Genomic DNA, 19,507 nt, shown 5'->3' with positions numbered 1-19,507 from the left:
TAAATCTCTCTATTGTTTATATGAAGGAGTAGGAAGGATAATTTTTACTTCATTCTGAAGCAAAAACTCTAGTCTACAACCTCCAATACACAGAATCCTTGTGAACACAGTTTAATATATATTTTTTGGCCTTATTTCAGTGACTTAAGTTTTTTGTTTTTCAATAACCACGCATAAACGTTATTCCTTCAAAAACACAAACATGTACATACATGTTCCTCACATATTATTGTAGCTAGTTTGTGCTGAATACAGTGTAATGACACTTTTGTCATTAATATGTTTATGAACAACTGAAAAAAGCACAAATGTCAGGGCATGTCAAAACTTCTCCAGGGCCCCAAAAATCCTCAGACCCCTGAGGGTTAATCTCCTCCCCCCTCAGGAACCTGACGATCAGATCGTGTTTCCCAGGGACTTGCCATCAACTGCATGGTGATGTGTGGCGATAGCAGCAACATACACCTTGAGGGTGGAGGGAGACAGCCTTTGCTCCAGGCCCTCTTGCAGGAAGGAAAGCACAGATCTGACCGAGCATGATCGGGGTCCTCTCGGTGAGAGGAGCACCATTCAATGAATAGGTTCCACTTCAACGCATAGAGGCTGCTCGTGGAAGGAGCTCTAGCGGAAGTGATTTTGTCTACGACTGCTTGCGGGAGATCACTCAGAACCTCTGCATCCCGTCCAGGGACCACACGTGGAGGTCCCACAGGTCGGGACGCGGGTGCCACAGGGTGCCCCGTCTCTGAGTCAGGAGGTCCTTCCTCAGAGGAATCGGCCAGGGAGGGGCTGTCGTTAGGAGCATTAGGTCCGAAAACCAGGTCCGAGTGGGCCAGTATGGAGCCACTAACAAGACCTGCTCCTCGTCCTCCCTGATCTTGCACAGGAACTGTGCGAGAAGGCTCACTGGGGGAAACGCATATTTGCATAGGCCCGGGGGCCAGCTGTGTGCCAGGGCGTCTGTGCCGAGCGTGCCGCCGGTCAGGGAATAGAACAATTATTGTTTACACTGACCAACAAAATTTGGGATACTTGTAACAATAAGGAACATTTCTGATATATAAAGATGAACATTAAAGATTTATTTGACCTCAGTCTGCAGATGGTTATGAACAAGGAAAATATACCAGCTAGAACCAGTTTCCTTTTGTTTTAGTTCTTTTGATCTGCTTAGTTACAGAGGTGTATGCTTATAATGGACACTGAATGAATCATAAACATGAACAACATTGAACTTTTGTTATTTTTATGCATATGGCAAATAATTGTTGTTTTTTAAAAAAAAAAAAAAAAAATACATTCTATTCAAAATCTGAGCAAGTATGGGCATGATACTTTTGCAATTATTAGTGATCTATCAATCAAATATTCTTCAGTTTGTAAGTACAGTATGTTGGCACATCTGACAGAGCAGCTATGTGATCGGACAGGTTTTATAAATGTCATGGGTGTTTACAGACATGATCTCACCCATATTTTGTAAGTCACTATAAATGTGAAGATGAAAAACTACCACCAAACAGCAAATCAAGAGAAAAGACAAGAGCAGACATCCAAAGGTAAACTGATGACCAACTGCTGGCATTTAAAACTTTACAGTAATACATCATGCAAATAACTAACTAAATAAAAATAATCATAACAATGAATTTATTTCACATTTTATAGCACAATGTTTCTTCATACGGTAAACATGTTTACCCTGCTTCTGTTATCAGGTAAGCCAGACATTTTTATTAAATATTTTTACTTTTTTAATATTATACTATTATACTATTATTGCTATTCTGTGTAAACATTTTGACTTTTTCAGGCTTCTGGTATTACAATTATTTATTTATTTTTATTTATAAAATAAAATTATTGATCTACTCATTTTGCATTCAAATTCTAACTAATTCCAACTAATCTTATGTCTTATATAGGTTTTATTAGCTTCAGCTTCAGTGTTCCTCGTCATTATGTCTTTGTGAAGGAATCCAAGACTTGGGTAGAAGCTCAGAGATACTGTAGAGATAAATACACTGATCTGGCCACCATTGAAAATGATCAACAAACAAACCAGTTAATCAAGACATTCAAAGATGATTCCATTGATTTGGCCTGGATTGGGCTCTATGATGATCTGAACAGTTGGAAATGGACTCTAGAGGACAGTGATTTCTTCAAAGTGGGAGAGAAAGACTTCAGGAACTGGTTTAAATGGGACCAAGTGAATTATGGAGGACAATACATGTATGTGTATATGAACATATACAGTGGGATGTGGTATTCAACAGGCTGGTTTAGCAAATATCCATTTATCTGCTATGACGGTGAGCAATTTCATTGTATAGGACAAATTATATATAAATTATATATAATTATATATACATTGTATAGGACAAATTATATATATATATATATATATATATATATATATATATATATATATATATATATAACTTATATATATATATAACCCCCCAATATTCAAATGCTTCAGTTACAACCCCCCAATATTTCAACATGAAAATCACAGTAGATCAAATGAAAAATATGTAGAATTCATTTATTTTGTAACAATAATTTTGTTTCTATTCAAATATGAGTTTGTCATAATAAATTAGACAAAAATATTGTTCCCCTCCCGATTGGTAACGCCCAACCAATGCACGTCGCTCTTTCACCAGAGTAGTGCTGTACTGTTTGAATGAGAGAGCGCGGGTAAAAATGAAGAGAACCGCTGCCCAGCCAACTATATTAAACCGCTGGTCCATTAAAAAGAATAAAGCATGTACTGAGAAGGAGGTATGAGAATGTTGTGTAATACACTCATATTTTAGCTAGCTAATCTATTGCAATGTAGCCATAACTATCAGTGTAACTGTAACCAGTTACCAAAACAGCCGTGTGTTTTGTTAGTTCATTTTTCAATACTGTCTGTAATGATCAATGACAAAAGTATTCACATCGGTGTTTGTTTTCTTCCTAAATTAAAGGTGCTAAAGAGGATGTTTTGTTTTATACATTTTTGCAATATTACTTGAAACTGTCTTTACTAACTGATAAAAGGCTATTTATTAGGTGCACTGAAAGTAATAATATTAATATACATCATCTGTGCACGAAAGTAGGGCCTTAAAAACATCAGCCAATCGTTTACACGATCACCACGTAAACAATTGGCCCTCTGGCTTGTCAATCACTGCCATGACGTTCCTTGTGAGAGACGTGCACGGATTGGCCCTCTGGCTTGTCAATCACTGCCGTGACGTTCCTTCTGAGAGACGAGCACGGCTGTGCGCTACAGGCGCCGCATGCAATGTTTTTGTCAGGAGACAGGAGTAACAACTGCAGATTATGAGTTACCTGCGGTGAGTCCGACATAATGAATCCAAAAAACACGACACAGTGAATGCCGGTGGTAAACACTCGTGTTCCAATATGAGTGTTTACGAGTTTTGGGAGGCGTTCCTTTGAAATGTGTTGTGAAGGAGGGGGGTTGTTCTTACGCATGCGCTCATTTCAAAAACTCAGTAACAGTCTTTGGATTCTCAGTCGACGAAAAAATCCTCTCTATCACCTTTAATCTGACTTTTGAACGAATTGGCTGAATGAACGATTTAAGTGTCTCACTCAATAAAACAGCGAATCGCTGCCGCCTACTGGCAGTTTCAATATTTAACATAATTTCTTTCTTTTTAGAATCACTCAGTTATGCTAGAATTTGATGAATGATTATACATAAATTTCATAAAGTTATGAAGGATAGATAGATAGATAGATAGATAGATAGATAGATAGATAGATAGATAGATAATCCAATAACGCTACACACAAAAAAAATATATATATTTTTTTAATAATAAAAAAAAAACAGGCAGCATACGTTCAACCAAAGACTATAGAATAACACAAGACGTGTCACTCGTATTGTTTTGAATGGGAGAAAGTGTAACGCGCAATATGGCGGAATAAGTCCCGCCTTCTAAATAAGAGCCAATTGCCGACTGGTAAAGTCTTCACGTCACTTCAGCTGCCGTTAGAATCACCGGTTTCTATAGAAACAGTCAGATGCGCGCCTCCAAAGAGACGCGCATTTAGGTCTGCGCATGCGCATTAGCTTGATCCAGCCTGAAAAATACAGTTTTTTTGTCATGATTCGAGTGTTTAGAAACTAAATTTATTAGCCGGTTGTTGTTAGATTTCATTGGTGATTTCAAATATGAAATTTAATCGTAAGGTTGGCGAACAGTTTTGGAGAATTTGATGTTTCCCCATTCAAAGAGATTGCATGATGCCCAGGATGCCCGAGAGGCGTTTCAAAGATGGCTGCCGAGTGAAATGACTTGTCTTAAAGGGACTTTGGTTCAACCCCCCCAATGTTGAAACCAAATCTACGCCCTTGTATATACATATATATTATATATATATATATATAGAGAGAGAGAGAGAGAGAGAGGGGAAATGAAAGAAAGTGTAATCATTCTGATGATTCTGAACCAACCACTTTCAACCAATCATTTGATAGTGAAAACTACTGTGGGGCTTTTCAAGTAATTACAACAACATGCTAAAAAATGATCGTCATTTTCATGGTAAAAGACTGTGAAAAACTGTTAATTGGTTAACAAATTTTTAATTTAGATCTATTACAGTTATTAAGGGAATAACTGTAATAGATCTAACCATACATTTAATGTAATTCTACAGTAAAATATTGTTAAATTGACAGTTTTTGGAAGTAAAAAAGAACAAGTACTTGTATAATTTACAGTAAAAAAAAACGTAAATTGACATTCCCATAGTTCCCTGCGTGACACTACAATTTGATGTATCTTCTTAGTTTCTTCTTAGTTTTTTTTTAATCCGTTATTTAAATTAGGGTTTTATGTTACATGTTTCTTTTTTTATTTCATGTATGTTACCATGATGGTGTTTAGTGTTTGTGTTAATGACACTGTGCACCTTCTATAGTATTAACCTTCTGTCACGGATTGGCACGGAGACAAGAAGGTTAGATCCATGTGCAGCTTTAATGGGGTAATCCAGAAACGTAGTCCATACATGCAAGGGTCAAAATCCACAGAAACAGTCCATACAGGCCATAAAACAAACAGAGACTCCAGTGACAATAAACGAAACTTCCATAACAAAAGCAGAAACAAACTCAGTATAAATAGACAGAACACTAATAACGTCTCGGTTACGTATGTAACCCTCGTTCCCTGAAGGAGGGAACGGAGACGTACGTCAGTAGTGACCGACGAATTGGGATATCGCTTAGAGAGCCCTATCAGCTTCGTGTGAACTAAAACAAGCCAATGGAATTGGCGTGCGATATTTGCATAATGCGCACCGCCCCCGACAGGTGTATATAAATAGGAAGCGGATGAAATCGCACTCTGTTTTTCGCTGAGGAGACAACTGGTGTCCGCACTACAGCGAGGGTACAGGAACTGTGGCGACGGGACGTACGTAATAGTAGTGACCGACGAATTGGGATCCCAACTAAAGCGCCACAGTTACGAAACCCCTTCCAGTGCCCAGCGCAAGCTCGGCTACCCATAGCACCAGCTGGAACGGTGAAGGGGCGAGCTTACGCCGAGAGAGTTTACTGCTGTCTTACCGAATACCCACTAAGTAAACTAGACTACACTGGGGAAGCGAACCCGTAAGGGACGCTGCGGAGGCCACTACCTACCCAATGGGGGAGGAGTTTACGTGGAGAATACACATATGGACTGGCCCGGGGGGCAGTACGCATATGGGGTCCCTGGGATGGCTCCACCTGGGTAGGGGAGACTCATCTGACAGGTGACAGCAGAGCTGGCTCTGCTAAGGGAAAGACACGGGCTCGCCGTAGGGAGTTTAGACCCGTGGACAATTACACATATGGGACCGCTCATGTAGAGGAGTCACGACATATGGGCCCCAGCCAACAGACAGCGTCAGCGACGGATGTAGGCCTGGCATCAGACACTCCGCAATGTCCGAGCCGAAGGGGAGGCGGAGGAACTCGACAGGGTTCGCCAAGCGGGGAACACGACTGGAGTAAAAGTATGCACGTATCCGGCCCAGGGGGCGGGAATGGCATTGCAAGCCGACACTTAGAGCGGATACAACACGTCTACCGACTAGTGGATGCGAGTACACGTGAAGATACCGGCTCTACACGTAGGCTATAAAACCTAGCGGACGTGTTAGGTGTCGCCCAGCCCGCAGCTCTACAGATATCTGTCAGCGAGGCGCCATGAGCCAGCGCCAGGAAGAGGCCACCCTCTGGTGGAGTGGGCTCTCAACCCGAGCGGGCAAGGCACGCCCTGGGATTCATACGCCAAGGCGATGGCATCCACTATCCAGTGGGCCATCCTCTGCTTGGAGACAGCCTTTCCCTTCTGCTGGCCTCCGTAACAGACAAAGAGCTGATCTGAGGTCCTGAAGCTTTGCGTTCTGTCCACGTACACACGCAGAGCGCGGACGGGACAGAGCAAAGCTAGGGCTGGGTCTGCCTCCTCCGAGGGCAGCGCTTGCAGGTTCACTACCTGATCTCTGAAGGGAGTGGTAGGAACCTTGGGCACGTATCCAGGCCGGGGTCTCAGGATGACGTGAGAATCACCGGGCCCGAATTCTAGGCACGCTTCGTCGACCGAAAACGCATGCAGGTCCCCTACCCTCTTCAGGGAAGCCAATGCGACCAGAAGGACAGTTTTTTAGAGACATTACTTTCAGGTCGACTGATCGCAAGGGCTCAAAGGGATGACCCCGGAGAGCTGAGAGAACCAGGGTCAGATCCCAAGAGGGTACGGAGGAAGGGCGAGGAGGATTCAGTCTCCTCGCCCCCTCAGGAACCTGACGATCAGATCGTGTTTCCCCAGGGACTTACCCTCAACTGCGTGGTGATGTGCAGCGATAGCGGCAACATACACCTTCAGGGTGGAGGGAGACAGCCTTCGCTCCAACCCTTCTTGCAGGAAGGAAAGCACAGATCTGACCGAGCATGATCGGGGGTCCTCTCGGCGAGAGGCGCACCATTCGACGAACAGGTTCCACTTCAGCGCGTAGAGACTCCTAGTGGAAGGAGCTCTAGCGGAAGTGATGGTGTCTACGACCGCTTGCGGGAGATCACTCAGAACCTCCGCATCCTGTCCAGGGACCACACGTGGAGGTTCCACAGATCGGGACGCGGGTGCCACAGGGTGCCCCGTCTCTGAGTCAGGAGGTCCTTCCTCAGAGGAATCGGCCAGGGAGGGGCTGTCGCGAGGAGGATGAGGTCCGAGAACCAGGTCCGAGTGGGCCAGTACGGAGCCACTAACAAGACCTGCTCCCCGTCCTCCCTGACCTTGCACAGGAGTTGTGCGAGAAGGCTCACTGGGGGAAACGCATATTTGCGTAGACCCTGGGGCCAGCTGTGTGCCAGGGCATCCGTGCTGAGCGTGCCGCCGGACAGGGAATAGAACCACTGGCAGTGGGCAGTTTCTGGGGAGGCAAACAGGTCTACCTGGGCCTCGCCGAAATGCTGCCAAATCAGCTGAACCGCCTGGGGGTGGAGCCGCCACTCGCCCGCAAGTGGAGGCTGCCGTGACAGCTCGTCGGCCGCACGGTAGAGCACACCTGGGACATGAGTGACCCGAAGGGACCTCAGATGCTTCTGACTCCACAACAAGAGATGGCGGGCGAGTTGCGACATGCGACGGGAGCGTAGACCACCTTGATGGTTGATGTACGCAACGGCCGCAGTGCTGTCCGAACGGACCAGTACGTGCTTGTCTGACAGCAGCTCCTTGAAGCGGGCCAGAGCAAGACGTACTGCTAGCAACTCGAGGCAATTGATATGCCAATGCAGCTGAGGCCCCGTCCAAAGACCCGACACTGCATGCCCGTTGTACGTGGCCCCCCATCCCGTGGCAGAGGCATCTGTGGAGACCACAGCATGTCTGGACACTTGTTCCAGGGGTACTCCGGCCCGCAGGAATGAAGGGTCCGACCACCGGACAAGGGTGCGACGGCAGCTCGGTGTCACGGGGACACGGAGCGTGCCGCGCTGCCACGCCCATCTCGGGACCCGGCCGCGGAGCCAGTGTTGAAGCGGTCTCATATGGAGCAATCCGAGCGGCGTGACCGCGGCTGCAGATGCCATATGCCCCAGGAGCCTCTGAAAATCTTTCAGTGGAGCCGCTGTCCTGCGCTTGAGCGAGCTCAGGCAGTTCAACACCGACTGGACGCGCGCCTCGGTGAGACGCGCAGTCCGTGCGACCGAGTCTAGCTCGAGACCGAGATAAGAGATCCTCTGCCCGGGGGCGAGTTTGCTCTTGTCCCAGTTGACCTGAAGACCCAACCGGCTGAGGTGAGCTAAAACCATGTCCCTGTGTTCGCACAACTGCTCTCGCGAGCTGGCCAGGATCAGCCAGTCGTCGAGATAGTTGAGAATACGAACGCCCTGTTCCTTGAGGGGAACAATGGCCGCCTCCGCAACCTTCGTAAAGACGCGGGGGGACAGGGCCAGCCCGAAGGGTAGGACTTTGTACTGATATGCCCGACCCTCAAACGCAAACCGCAGGAAGGGTCTGTGTCGAGGCAGAATCGAGACATGAAAGTATGCGTCCTTCAGGTCGATTGCTGCAAACCAATCCCGGGGACGGACGCATTCGAAAATGCGCTTCTGCGTGAGCATCTTGAACGGCATCCTGTGAAGATACCGGTTCAGGACGCGCAGATCCAGGATTGGCCGTATCCTGCTGTCTGGCTGGTGTAGGCTGCTGCTTTGCCGACTTAGCAGGGGCGGAGGACGACGCAGGCGGGCGCCCTCGGCGACGAGCAGGCTGAGGCTGAGCCACGGGCGGCTGGGTGGAGGCAGCAGCGGACCGCCGTGGCATGACATGTTTGATGGCCTCGGCCTGCTTCTGTGCAGCGGAGAACTGTTGGGCGAAGCTCTCCACTGCGTCGCCGAAAAGGCCGACCGGGGACACGGGGGAATTCAGGAACCGTTGTTTGTCCGCCTCCCGCATGTCCGCCAGGGTCAGCCAGAGATGGCGTTGCTGGACTACCAGGGTAGACATCGCGTGACCAACAGCGCGTGCTGTCACCTTCGTCGCCCGGAGGGCAAGGTCAGTGGCAGCGCGCAGCTCCCCAAGCAGTTGTTGGTCAGGCCCTTCCTGGGGCATCTCCGACAGCGCTTTTGCCTGGTAAACCTGCAAAAGGGCCATCGCGTGCAGGGCGGAGGCAGCCTGCCCACAGGAGCTGTAAGCCTTCTCAGTCAGACCGGCTGAGAACTTACAGGCCCGGGATGGGAGGCGCGGCTCACCACGCCAGCCAGTGGCCGTTGGACACAGCTGCATCGCAACGGACCGCTCGACTGGCGGGATCCTCGCGTACCCCCTGGCTTCCCCGCCGTCCAGGGAGGAGAAGGCGGATGAGGGACCGGGCCTCGCACGAACACTATAGGGTGTTTGCCAAGACCTGGTCACCTCATCGTGCACTTCCGGGAAGAATGGCATTGGGGCGGGACGCTGGACCTGACCAGCGCGACCCCCCCCCAAGTACCAATCATCCAACCGAGATGGGCCGGGACAGGGTGGAGGGTTCCACTCGAGCCCGACACACAAGGCGGCCCGGGAAAGCACAGCCGTCAACTCGGGATCCGACTCGGGGAACGCTACCGTCCCGGAGGGCGGCAGCGCGTCCGGATCTTCCTCCCCCGAGGACTCTGGCTCACCTTCCGATGCAGAGATCGACATCCGCTCCGCCGCGGGCGCACCAAAGGTAACGGCTGGACAGTCCGTAGAGGGCCCAGCGGAAACCAACGGTGGCACAATGGGTTGCGGTGCTGATGAGGCGGCAGGGGCCCGCGGAGCGTTTCCGCTCGGCGGGGAAGCCCTGACCGTAATCCTCAGGTCACCCTTCCTATACACCGCCGAACCGTCACTCCGACCGGGGCCGGAAAAAACGGTCGAACGGGGCATAGGGGAGGGGACCCCCGCTTCCTGAGACTTCAGGAAGGAGAGTCTAGACCTCAGCACCGCGATAGTCATATTCCCGCAATGGGAACATGAACCATCCACAAAAGCTGCTTCAGCGTGCTGAACGCCCAAACACGAGATGCAGCGATTGTGCCCATCAGCAGGGACCAGGGAACGACCGCACCCAGTAACGCACAGACAAAATGACATACTGTCAGGGTTCGTCTGTAAAGCTCTTTTAGAAGGGGAAAGCTCAGCTCACTTGTGCTGAAGCATACAGGGAGTGACGCGATGTGCTCAGGTACACCACTCCCTGAACACACCGAGGAACCGGCCCAAATCGCAACACGCACACACACTTTTAGAGTGTTGCTGTTACAACAGCAGTTGAGAGCTTATAGCTCGGCTCCTCGGAAGCTCGTGACCTCGCTGGAGTGCCTTCACTACCAACACGAACAGCTCGCTGTTAATCCTCTTCTGAGGCAGTTTTAGTTTCAGTTTTGAACAAAGTCTGAAGCAGGACACCAGTGTATGGCTCCGAAGCGAAAAGCAGAGTGCGATTGCATCCGCTTCCTATTTATATACACCTGTCGGGGGCGGTGCGCATTATGCAAATATCGCACGCCAATTCCATTGGCTTGTTTTAGTTCACACGAAGCTGATAGGGCTCTCTAAGCGATATCCCAATTCGTCGGTCACTACTGACGTACGTCGAACGTGACCGACTGAAAGGGAACATAATACAAGACAGCTGGGTGCAATGAGTGATAATGAGTCCGGGAAGTGGGTTATTGGAAATGAACAGGGCTTGACATTAACACCCGCCAACCCGCCAAATGCGGGTAGATTTCAGCTGTGGCGGGTAAGACAGCCACTCCCACTAGCCACTTTGGCGGGTTGAATATAATTTCAGTTTACAGCCAAATGATCGTCGAAGATCGTCGTAGCACAAAATTACAATCCAATCACACAATTCGTTATTTACGTGCAGTTAGTGAAGGAGGGATAGGCGGAATTGCGCTGAATGACACACAACAGAAGCGCTTTCTCGCGTGCGCTCTCTCTCTCGCGAGCGCGATCAGTTCTCCTCGCGCCTGAATAGTCAAATACACGTGCACACAGATGTCTAAATGTCTATCGTGTGGAGTATCTCGCGTGAATACAGTCAGTTATGGCTTGAGTGGACGTAAACAGGTGGGTAATAACTGAATATGCATCAGTTACGTCCATGAATTCAGCAGCCCAATTAAATAGGCCTACCTGTCTGTCATTAATGTTAATCAAACAACAAAAGATGTTAAATAAATGTAAGCTATATGTTAAATATATGTAGGCTATAGTGTATCTGAAAAAGGATTATTTTTAATTTACTATTGTTTTTGTAATTAGCTTCTTTGTTCTTTTATATAGCCTAACACAAATAACTTATAAAATTTCTCATATTAGCCCATGCTCATATTGTCCACCTCTTGCCCACCTGTACATACCAGCTGATATACAATGTAGTCTTGATTTGGGTGGTCAATCTGCATTTAAAAACTTTTAAAGGGTTTTAAATCTTCTAAATCAAGTAAAATGACTCGAAATAAAGTAATTTAAGCATAACAAAGTCAACTTTAATCATATAAAATGTAATTTACCAACATCAAAATTGTGGCCAGTGAAAATGCTGAGTGGCTAGTAACTTTGGAAAACCACTAGCCACTGTGGCTGGTGAGCAAAAAAGTTAATGTCAAGCCCAGTTCAAAAGGTGAGACAATAGTCCGTGTTGGAGTGTAAATTTTAGTTAAATCCGTAAAACCTAAAACTTTGCTACCGTATTTTTTACGGTAAATTTCTGGCAACCACAGCTGCCGTTTTTTGGGGTTTTTTTTTACCGTAAATTTAATTTACCATAATTTTTTTTTTTTTTTTTTTTTTTTTTTTACAGTGTACGAAACTAAAACATGATATATGATATAAATTATATATGATATATGATAACATTTTTTATTTATTTTTTACAGGGAGAATGAATGCTAGTGCAAGTTATGTGTTTGTTTCCCAGTACAAAAACTGGACTGAAGCTCAGAGTTACTGCAGAGAACATCACACAGACCTCGTCAGAATCAGAAATGAGACTGAAAACTACAGAGTTCAGTCATTAGTTCCATATGATTATTATTACGCTGTTTGGATTGGACTGTACCAAACCAGATATTGGTCAGATCAGAGCAACTCTTCATTCAGTAACTGGAGGACAGGAGAGCCAGATAGTACTGGATCCTGCACTGTAGTTTCTTTTAGAGACTCTGGGAAATGGACTGATGAATTCTGCTTCTCTAGATTTCCTTTCATTTGCTACAGTGGTATGTGTATCTCTCAGCCTGGATTGTAATCAATTAAATTGCATTAATTGCAATGATACAAGTCTTCTCATCCTTTTCTTCAGCTGTGAAAAAAATGCCATGTAAATGAACTAAAATGTCTTTTTACAACCACAATTTTACACTTTTCTCCACAGTGTCATCTTTGACATCATCCCACCAGTATCACTTTGTATCTGAGAATAAGACCTGGACTGAAGCTCAGACATACTGCAGACAGAGTTACACTGATCTGGCCACCATTGATAACATGGAGGAAATGAACAGGCTGATTAACACAGTTAATGGGAGTTACAATGGTTCAGCCTGGATTGGATTGTATGATGATGTACTAGGGAACAGCTGGAGATGGTCTTTGGAAGACAATGATTTATATCAGAAAGGAGAGAGAGATTTCAGGAACTGGTATCATGAACCGGACAACAACGGGGGGAAAGAACTGTGTGTTTACATGGATTATAATGGCAAATGGTTTGATAAGTCATGTGGCAATTCTAACACATTTGTTTGCTACGATGGTAAGGACTTAATTTTTATTTGATGTGTTTATCATTTTATGTGAAAATTTCTGTGCATATACTGTAGAGTTGTTATATTTTATTTCTCAGGTAGAGCGAATTCCACACAGAATTACATCAAAATCAATGACTGGAAAACCTGGTCAGAGGCTCGTAGATACTGCAGAGAACACTACACAGATCTTGCCAATGTGAGAAATCAGACTGAGAACCAGAGGATCCTTGAGAGAGCAGGTGGAAGAATCTGGATCGGCCTGTACAGAAACAGAACTTGGTCTGACCATCAGATTACCAATTATGAAAACTGGAAACCAGGAGTTCCTCATTTACTAGAGCAACCAGATAATGGTGTACAAGATTATGTGGAAATAGGTTTTCAGCAATGTACTGCTGTATCACTCAAGGATTCTGGCCGATGGACCGATGAGAACTGCTTCCTCAGCATTCCTTTCTTCTGCTACAACAGTGAGTTCATTGAGATCTTTGCGTTTTGTCATTCTGACTTTTTTTATGAATCCAAAGAAGCTGTATTTGAAGCAGCCTATAGGCGGATATAGTGATTTATTACATAATACTTTTACTGAACATAAGGAAATGAATGTGTTGAATGTCAACTAGTATGAAGCAAGACAGAATAGATATTCAGGTATAAGAGAGATTTCCTGAATTAATAATAATAATAATGATAAATCTTGTAATAAACTTCAATCCCAACGACATTTTATACATCTGATTGTTTCCGTTTGTACTGCATGGAATAGTCTGATTTTTCTTTTTCTTTGGTATTTTTTAACATGAAGGCTCCTGCACACAATCTTCATGTACCCGTGAGTACCACTTTGTGTTTGAGAATAAGACCTGGACTGAAGCTCAGACATACTGCAGACAGAAATACACTGATCTGGCCACAATTGATAACATGGAGGAAATGAACAGGCTGATTAACACAGTTAATGGGAGTTACAGCGGTTCAGCCTGGATTGGATTGTATGATGATGTGAACAGCTGGAGATGGTCACTGGATAATGCGGCATTAGAGGGAGGTTTTAAAAGCTGGTATGTCCGGCAACCAGAGAACTGGGGTGGACAGAGTCTGTGTGTGATAATGTACACATTCTATGGTTTATGGTATAACGTTCCATGCTCCAGCTTGTATTACTTTGTTTGCTATGATGGTAAGATAGTGGACTTCAACTGCATTGAATATAATATTTAAAGATAAAAGTACAATACCAATTATTCATAATATAAAAAATTACTTGCAGGAAGAGAGAATGTCAGTACAAAATATGTGTTTGTTAACCAATCAAAAACCTGGACTGAAGCTCAAAGTTACTGCAGAGAAAATCACACAGACCTCATCAGCATCAGAAATGAGACTGAAATCCATAAGATCCAAAATTTGCTCCAGAATTACTCCCCTTACTCTGTTTGGATTGGACTGTACAGACCCAGATATTGGTCAGATCAGAGCAACTCTTCATTCAGTAACTGGATGACAGGTCAGCCATATACTGCTGGATCCTGCATTGTAGTCTCATTTAGAGAGACTGGGAAATGGACAAATGAAAACTGCAATACTGCATTACCTTTCATTTGCTACAATGGTGAGTAGATGTCTATCTTAAAAGATTAGATTACCCTCAAGATTACCCTCAAGCCATCCGAGGTGTATATGACTTTCTTCTTTCTGATGAACACAGTCGGAGGTATATTAATAAATATCCTGACGCATCTGAGCTTTAAAATGGCAGTGAACGGGACCAACGAGTATGAAACAGAAGAAAGTGCTTCCATCCATCATAAACATACTCCACACGGCTTCGGGGGGTTAATAAAGGCCTTCTGAAGTGAAGTGATACGTTTGTGTGAAAAAAAAATCCATATTTAACAAGTTATAAAGTAAAATGGTGGTCTGGCAGAAGCTAGAAATTTTACTTTATAACTTGTTAAATATGGATATTTTTCTTACACAAATGCATCACTTCACTTCATAAGGCCTTTATCAACCCCCCAGAGCCATGTGGAGTATGTTTATGATGGATTGGTGGATATGGATGGATGCACTTTCTTCAGCTTCATGCTCGTTGGTCCCGTTCACTGTCGTTATAAAGCTCGGATGTCAGGATATTTATTAATATAACTCTGATTGTGTTCATCAGAAAGAAGAAAGTCATACATACCTAGGATGGCTTGAGAGTGAATAAAGCTTGGGGTAATTTTCATTTGAAAGTGCACTAATCCTTTAATGGCCAATATTGTATAAAACATAAATAATGCTAAAATTTGACACTTTCTCCACAGTGTCATCTTTGACATCAACCCGCCAATATCACTTTGTGTCTGAGAATAAGACCTGGACTGAAGCTCAGAGATACTGCAGACAGAGTTACACTGATCTGGCCACCATTGATAACATGGAGGAAATGAACAGGCTGATTAACACAGTTAATGGGAGTTACAATGGTTCAGCCTGGATTGGACTGTATGATGACGTGAACAGCTGGAGATGGTCTTTGGAAGATAATGACTTCTATCAGGAAGGAGAGAAAGATTTCAGGAACTGGTATCATGAACCTGACAACTTTGGTGGAAAAGAAATGTGTGTTCACATGTTTTACAGAACCTGGTTTGATTCATCATGTGACAATGAGCTTACATTTGTTTGCTATGATGGTAAGACATTTCATTTAAATTCTACAACTTATATTTATCAGTCCCTCAAGGCTTCAGCATGCTTCCTCTGAATGTGGGAGAGACAAATCTTGAACAATAAGGCACTTTCAACCAGCAAATAAGTGTCATGGACAAAAACAATGGAAGTCATTGGGAACCAAAACTGTTTGGGGAGTTTGGGGATATTTGACTTCCTTTACCTCACCGTATAAACAACAATTCATACTGTCGGTACAAGAACTTCATATTATGTTCTCTGAGGATGCATGCAGAAACCTGATACTGAACTGGATCTATCCTTCTGTCACATATACTGTAGCCTGAGCTCATTTTCAATTCAATGTCATAATATCAACCATGAAGACTAATTCATTATCGATTCCTTCAGAAATGTTTAATGGGTTTCAGAATAGCAATTTCCAGTTTGAGTTAAATGAGACCTTAACCTCAAATGTGAAATGTAAGTTGTTAACATGTTTCTGCTTGAGGACTACAATGACTGTCTCATTCATCAAGCTTGTTAACTAAATGGTAGTTGTAGTCCCTAATATAAAAACTTGTTAACATTTACTTTATGGCAAACAGTGGTTTCAAAATTCATGTTTGAGATATGAATGCATAGCAATTGTTGTAAAACAAAATAAAAAATTATGTTAACATCTTATTTTACTCATAAATTGAAATCTGATACTCAAAAATGCATAAGAGATTTCATAGGAAATAACCCATCGCTTGAAAATGCTAAAAATATTTCTTTTAGAATATTTAGAACTTAGGCTAAACATAGACTAATGTAGAGCAACACAAATTTCCCTCTAGTAGTGCACATATTCATCTCTAGATTAACAACAACAAATCTAATGAAAATATGTTTTATGTTAGGTAGAGAAAACACCTCTCAGAAGTATATCTGGGTATCTGAGGGAAGAACTTGGACTGGAGCTCAGAGCTTCTGCAGAGAGAAATACACAGACCTGGCCAGTGTAAGAAATGAAACTGAGAGTCAACAAATACTAAATGTCACATATGAAAATTCTGTATGGATTGGTCTGCACAGAAACAGACTGTGGTCAGATCAGAGCAACTCTTCTTTCACATTTTGGAGACAAATGGTCAGGAGTAAAACTGCAGAGCCAGATAAAGGTTCGAACACACCAGGATGGGCTGGTACTCAACACTGCACAGCTGTGTCTTTACAACAATTTGGTCAGTGGACAGATGAGCGATGCTTGGACAGTTTGCCTTTTTTCTGCTACAGTGGTGAGCAAATATACAACACCTTCTATTACAATAATTGAAATCGATACTGTTACAAGGAGAAACAAGCGAAACCACTAATTCAATAACAGATTAATCAAATAAGGAATGTATTGTAAATTCCTTGTGATGTTACCACCTGATAATCAGCGAAACTGCTTTTTTTTTTATTTACAGTACATAAAATAGTGTAGAAGGATTTTTGGTTTGACATGGACATATAGACAGAGGTGCACAAAACTTTTTTTCTCCGGTTCCCAAGGGAGCACCTGGAGATGCTGTATGGTGCTCACACTTTACGCGGTGCATTTATCCTACAAGCTGTTGTCATCACTTTCCTCCTGACTGCTCTTCTCTCTATCTTCTTTTCTCCCTAACATGGTAGATGATGATGATGATGATGTTTTTTTATTTTATTTTATTAACATTAATGACAGAAAACAGCAAGAAAATAAGGCTGCTGTCACTTTAAGATCGAATGCAGGTGCTGAATATACTGAATACTGACATTGACACGCATCCGGTTTCTTTCTCAACTGTTAGTCAGTTATGTGACTGTGTTCATTCAAGCGCAATTAACCGTGAAAGAGGAATCAATTCAGTGTTCGAGCACTGTCTGAAATGCGCCTCTCTCTCTCTCTCTCTCTCTCTCTCGGGTGTGTGAGGCTGTGTGCACAGATAACAGTGAGCGAGTCCAAATTTTCGACCTTTTCTTTTGCATTTAAAATAGTTTGAGTGAGTAAATTGCCAAGACAAAACATGTCCAAAAGATAAACTTTCACTCTATAATGGTTGAACTTAGCAGTTAGTTGGAAAATCATATGTGTGGCGAACCGTGGGGCCTGGTCTATACGAATCACGGATCAACTGAGATCCGTTGCACCCCAAATAATTAATGAACATGATGGAGAAAAATCCTACTCCAGTAAGTAAACGTGTCCCTGTCTCCAAAAATGTTGGTATTCAAAAGCGCTTCCCTCCACGTTTTCTGCTGCTCATTGTTTATTTTTACCGTGTACCAATTATGTGCACCCATGCATTTAGATGGTCAATTCCACATGAATTTATTTTATAATTATGCAGCACTGACCTTTTTCACATTTGCACAGGTGATACGGTGGGGTTGAGAGTGGAATTCACAAGTGTGGAAAGTTTGTCAAAGTCTCAGATTGAAGACTTGGTGATTATTCAAGTAAGTACCTGGATGTTAATATAAACACTCAATTCAATTTACATAAAATTAAATTCTATGCAATTTTAAAGGTACACTATGCAACTTTTGGCCTTCTAGCAATTAAAAAACAAAACCTATGCCACTCTTACACCATATATGTGTCAAAGTAGCCAGATCAACTTTTCTGTATTTACGGATAGGACGACACACACACAGGTGAGTGACGTAGGTACGCAATTACTTCTGCTACGAAAACCATCCTGCTAGGTCTAAAATATAAACATTTATAATAGGCTTACTATTGTGAATCAGGGTATGATAAAAACATGTTTTGGAATAAGTATTGATGTATTGACTCATTATTTAAGTCAAGGTTCATCAAATCTAGCCAGTGTTTACCTCTAACCCTAATCAAACACACCTGAACAAGCTAATCAAGGTCTACAGAGTTACAGCTAGGTGAGTTTGATCAGGGTTTGAGCTAAACTCTGCAGGGCAGTGGCCCTCCACGGCTAGATTTGAGGAACCTTGATTTGAATTTTGTCAATTTTGAACAAAAAAAGTTGCATAGTGTACCTTAAAAAAAAGAGAAAAAAAAGAATACAACAAGAATATTTTAAAGTGTAATGCAAATTAATTCACATTTCAGCTCCAGGAAGAATTTATAAGGCAGGGACTTCCCAGCAACTTCAACTTCACCATGCATTTGAGGAACTATCGTAAAAAAAATCCATGAGAGACTAGGGCAGCATTCCTGTACACAAAGAAAATTGTTGTTTCAGTTTTTTAAGTTTGGTGAATTGCCTCTAAAGCTTGCAGTGCATTTTCCCCCTGTAATTTTCTGTAAAATAACACAGATCTTATTTGTAAACAAGGCAGTTATAATTTTTTTTTCTTTTTTGGTGGTAATTTTGTTTGATTTGGCTATAATGAGCATTAATTTTTGTAAGTATTCACAATGATTTGTTGGATATAACATAATAAACAAACTTTAAAATAATTTGTCTAATCTGTATTTATATGCAATAATGTCATGTATACTGCATGCAAATCTTCTGTAAATATTAATTGTGAGCACACTACCTTGGAAGCCGAGGGATCTATTTAAATATAAATACCTCTATAATCTTTAATAACATTACACTTCTTTAGATTTAATGTCTTCTTTAATAATTTTAACTTTAATATATACTGTATAGTATAAAATACTTTTTTATATCATTCATCATTTGTAGGTAGCTTTGTATCAAAGAATTTAAGAGAAATAAAAGAATGTACATGAAAAACATATTTTAGTTCAGAAGGTAAGGTGAGAATGAACTCAAAACGAACAGAAGTTCAGAATGTACAAACAATAAACAAAAACACGTTTCTAATGCAGGAGGAAGAAAGATTGGAAAAATGCTTACCCAGATAATAAAAGAATCAAAGTGACAACATTACTCACACTTTTATAAAGTTGTACCAGGAATCAAACCCCCAACTGTCTGGTTAAGTGTTCATTGCTCACAATGAGGAGACACAAGCACATTACTTAGCACGTTAACCGATTAGCTTGTTGAGCTAATGTTAATG

General features: G+C 43.1%; 1 protein-coding gene across 1 annotated transcript in view; it reads left to right on the top strand.

The window, feature by feature from the left end:
- The window catches only part of LOC125261786 (C-type mannose receptor 2-like), a 27,965-nt gene extending 9,114 nt beyond the window's left edge, over positions 1-18,851 (top strand). Inside the window, exons 2-11 of the mRNA XM_048180337.1 lie at positions 1,926-2,315; positions 11,948-12,289; positions 12,445-12,825; positions 12,916-13,290; positions 13,626-14,000; positions 14,097-14,432; positions 15,130-15,501; positions 16,384-16,761; positions 17,868-17,950; positions 18,582-18,851. Coding sequence (XP_048036294.1) covers positions 1,926-2,315; positions 11,948-12,289; positions 12,445-12,825; positions 12,916-13,290; positions 13,626-14,000; positions 14,097-14,432; positions 15,130-15,501; positions 16,384-16,761; positions 17,868-17,950; positions 18,582-18,668 — 3,119 coding nt within the window. The 3' untranslated portion in view covers positions 18,669-18,851. The remainder of the gene's footprint in view (positions 1-1,925; positions 2,316-11,947; positions 12,290-12,444; positions 12,826-12,915; positions 13,291-13,625; positions 14,001-14,096; positions 14,433-15,129; positions 15,502-16,383; positions 16,762-17,867; positions 17,951-18,581) is intronic.
- Positions 18,852-19,507: the final 656 nt, after the last annotated feature.

The sequence above is a fragment of the Megalobrama amblycephala genome, unplaced genomic scaffold (genome assembly GCF_018812025.1).
Source record: "Megalobrama amblycephala isolate DHTTF-2021 unplaced genomic scaffold, ASM1881202v1 scaffold484, whole genome shotgun sequence".
Taxonomy (NCBI): domain Eukaryota; kingdom Metazoa; phylum Chordata; class Actinopteri; order Cypriniformes; family Xenocyprididae; genus Megalobrama; species Megalobrama amblycephala.
The sequence above is the reverse complement of the archived record's forward strand: the minus strand, read 5'-3'. Positions and strand labels throughout refer to the sequence as shown.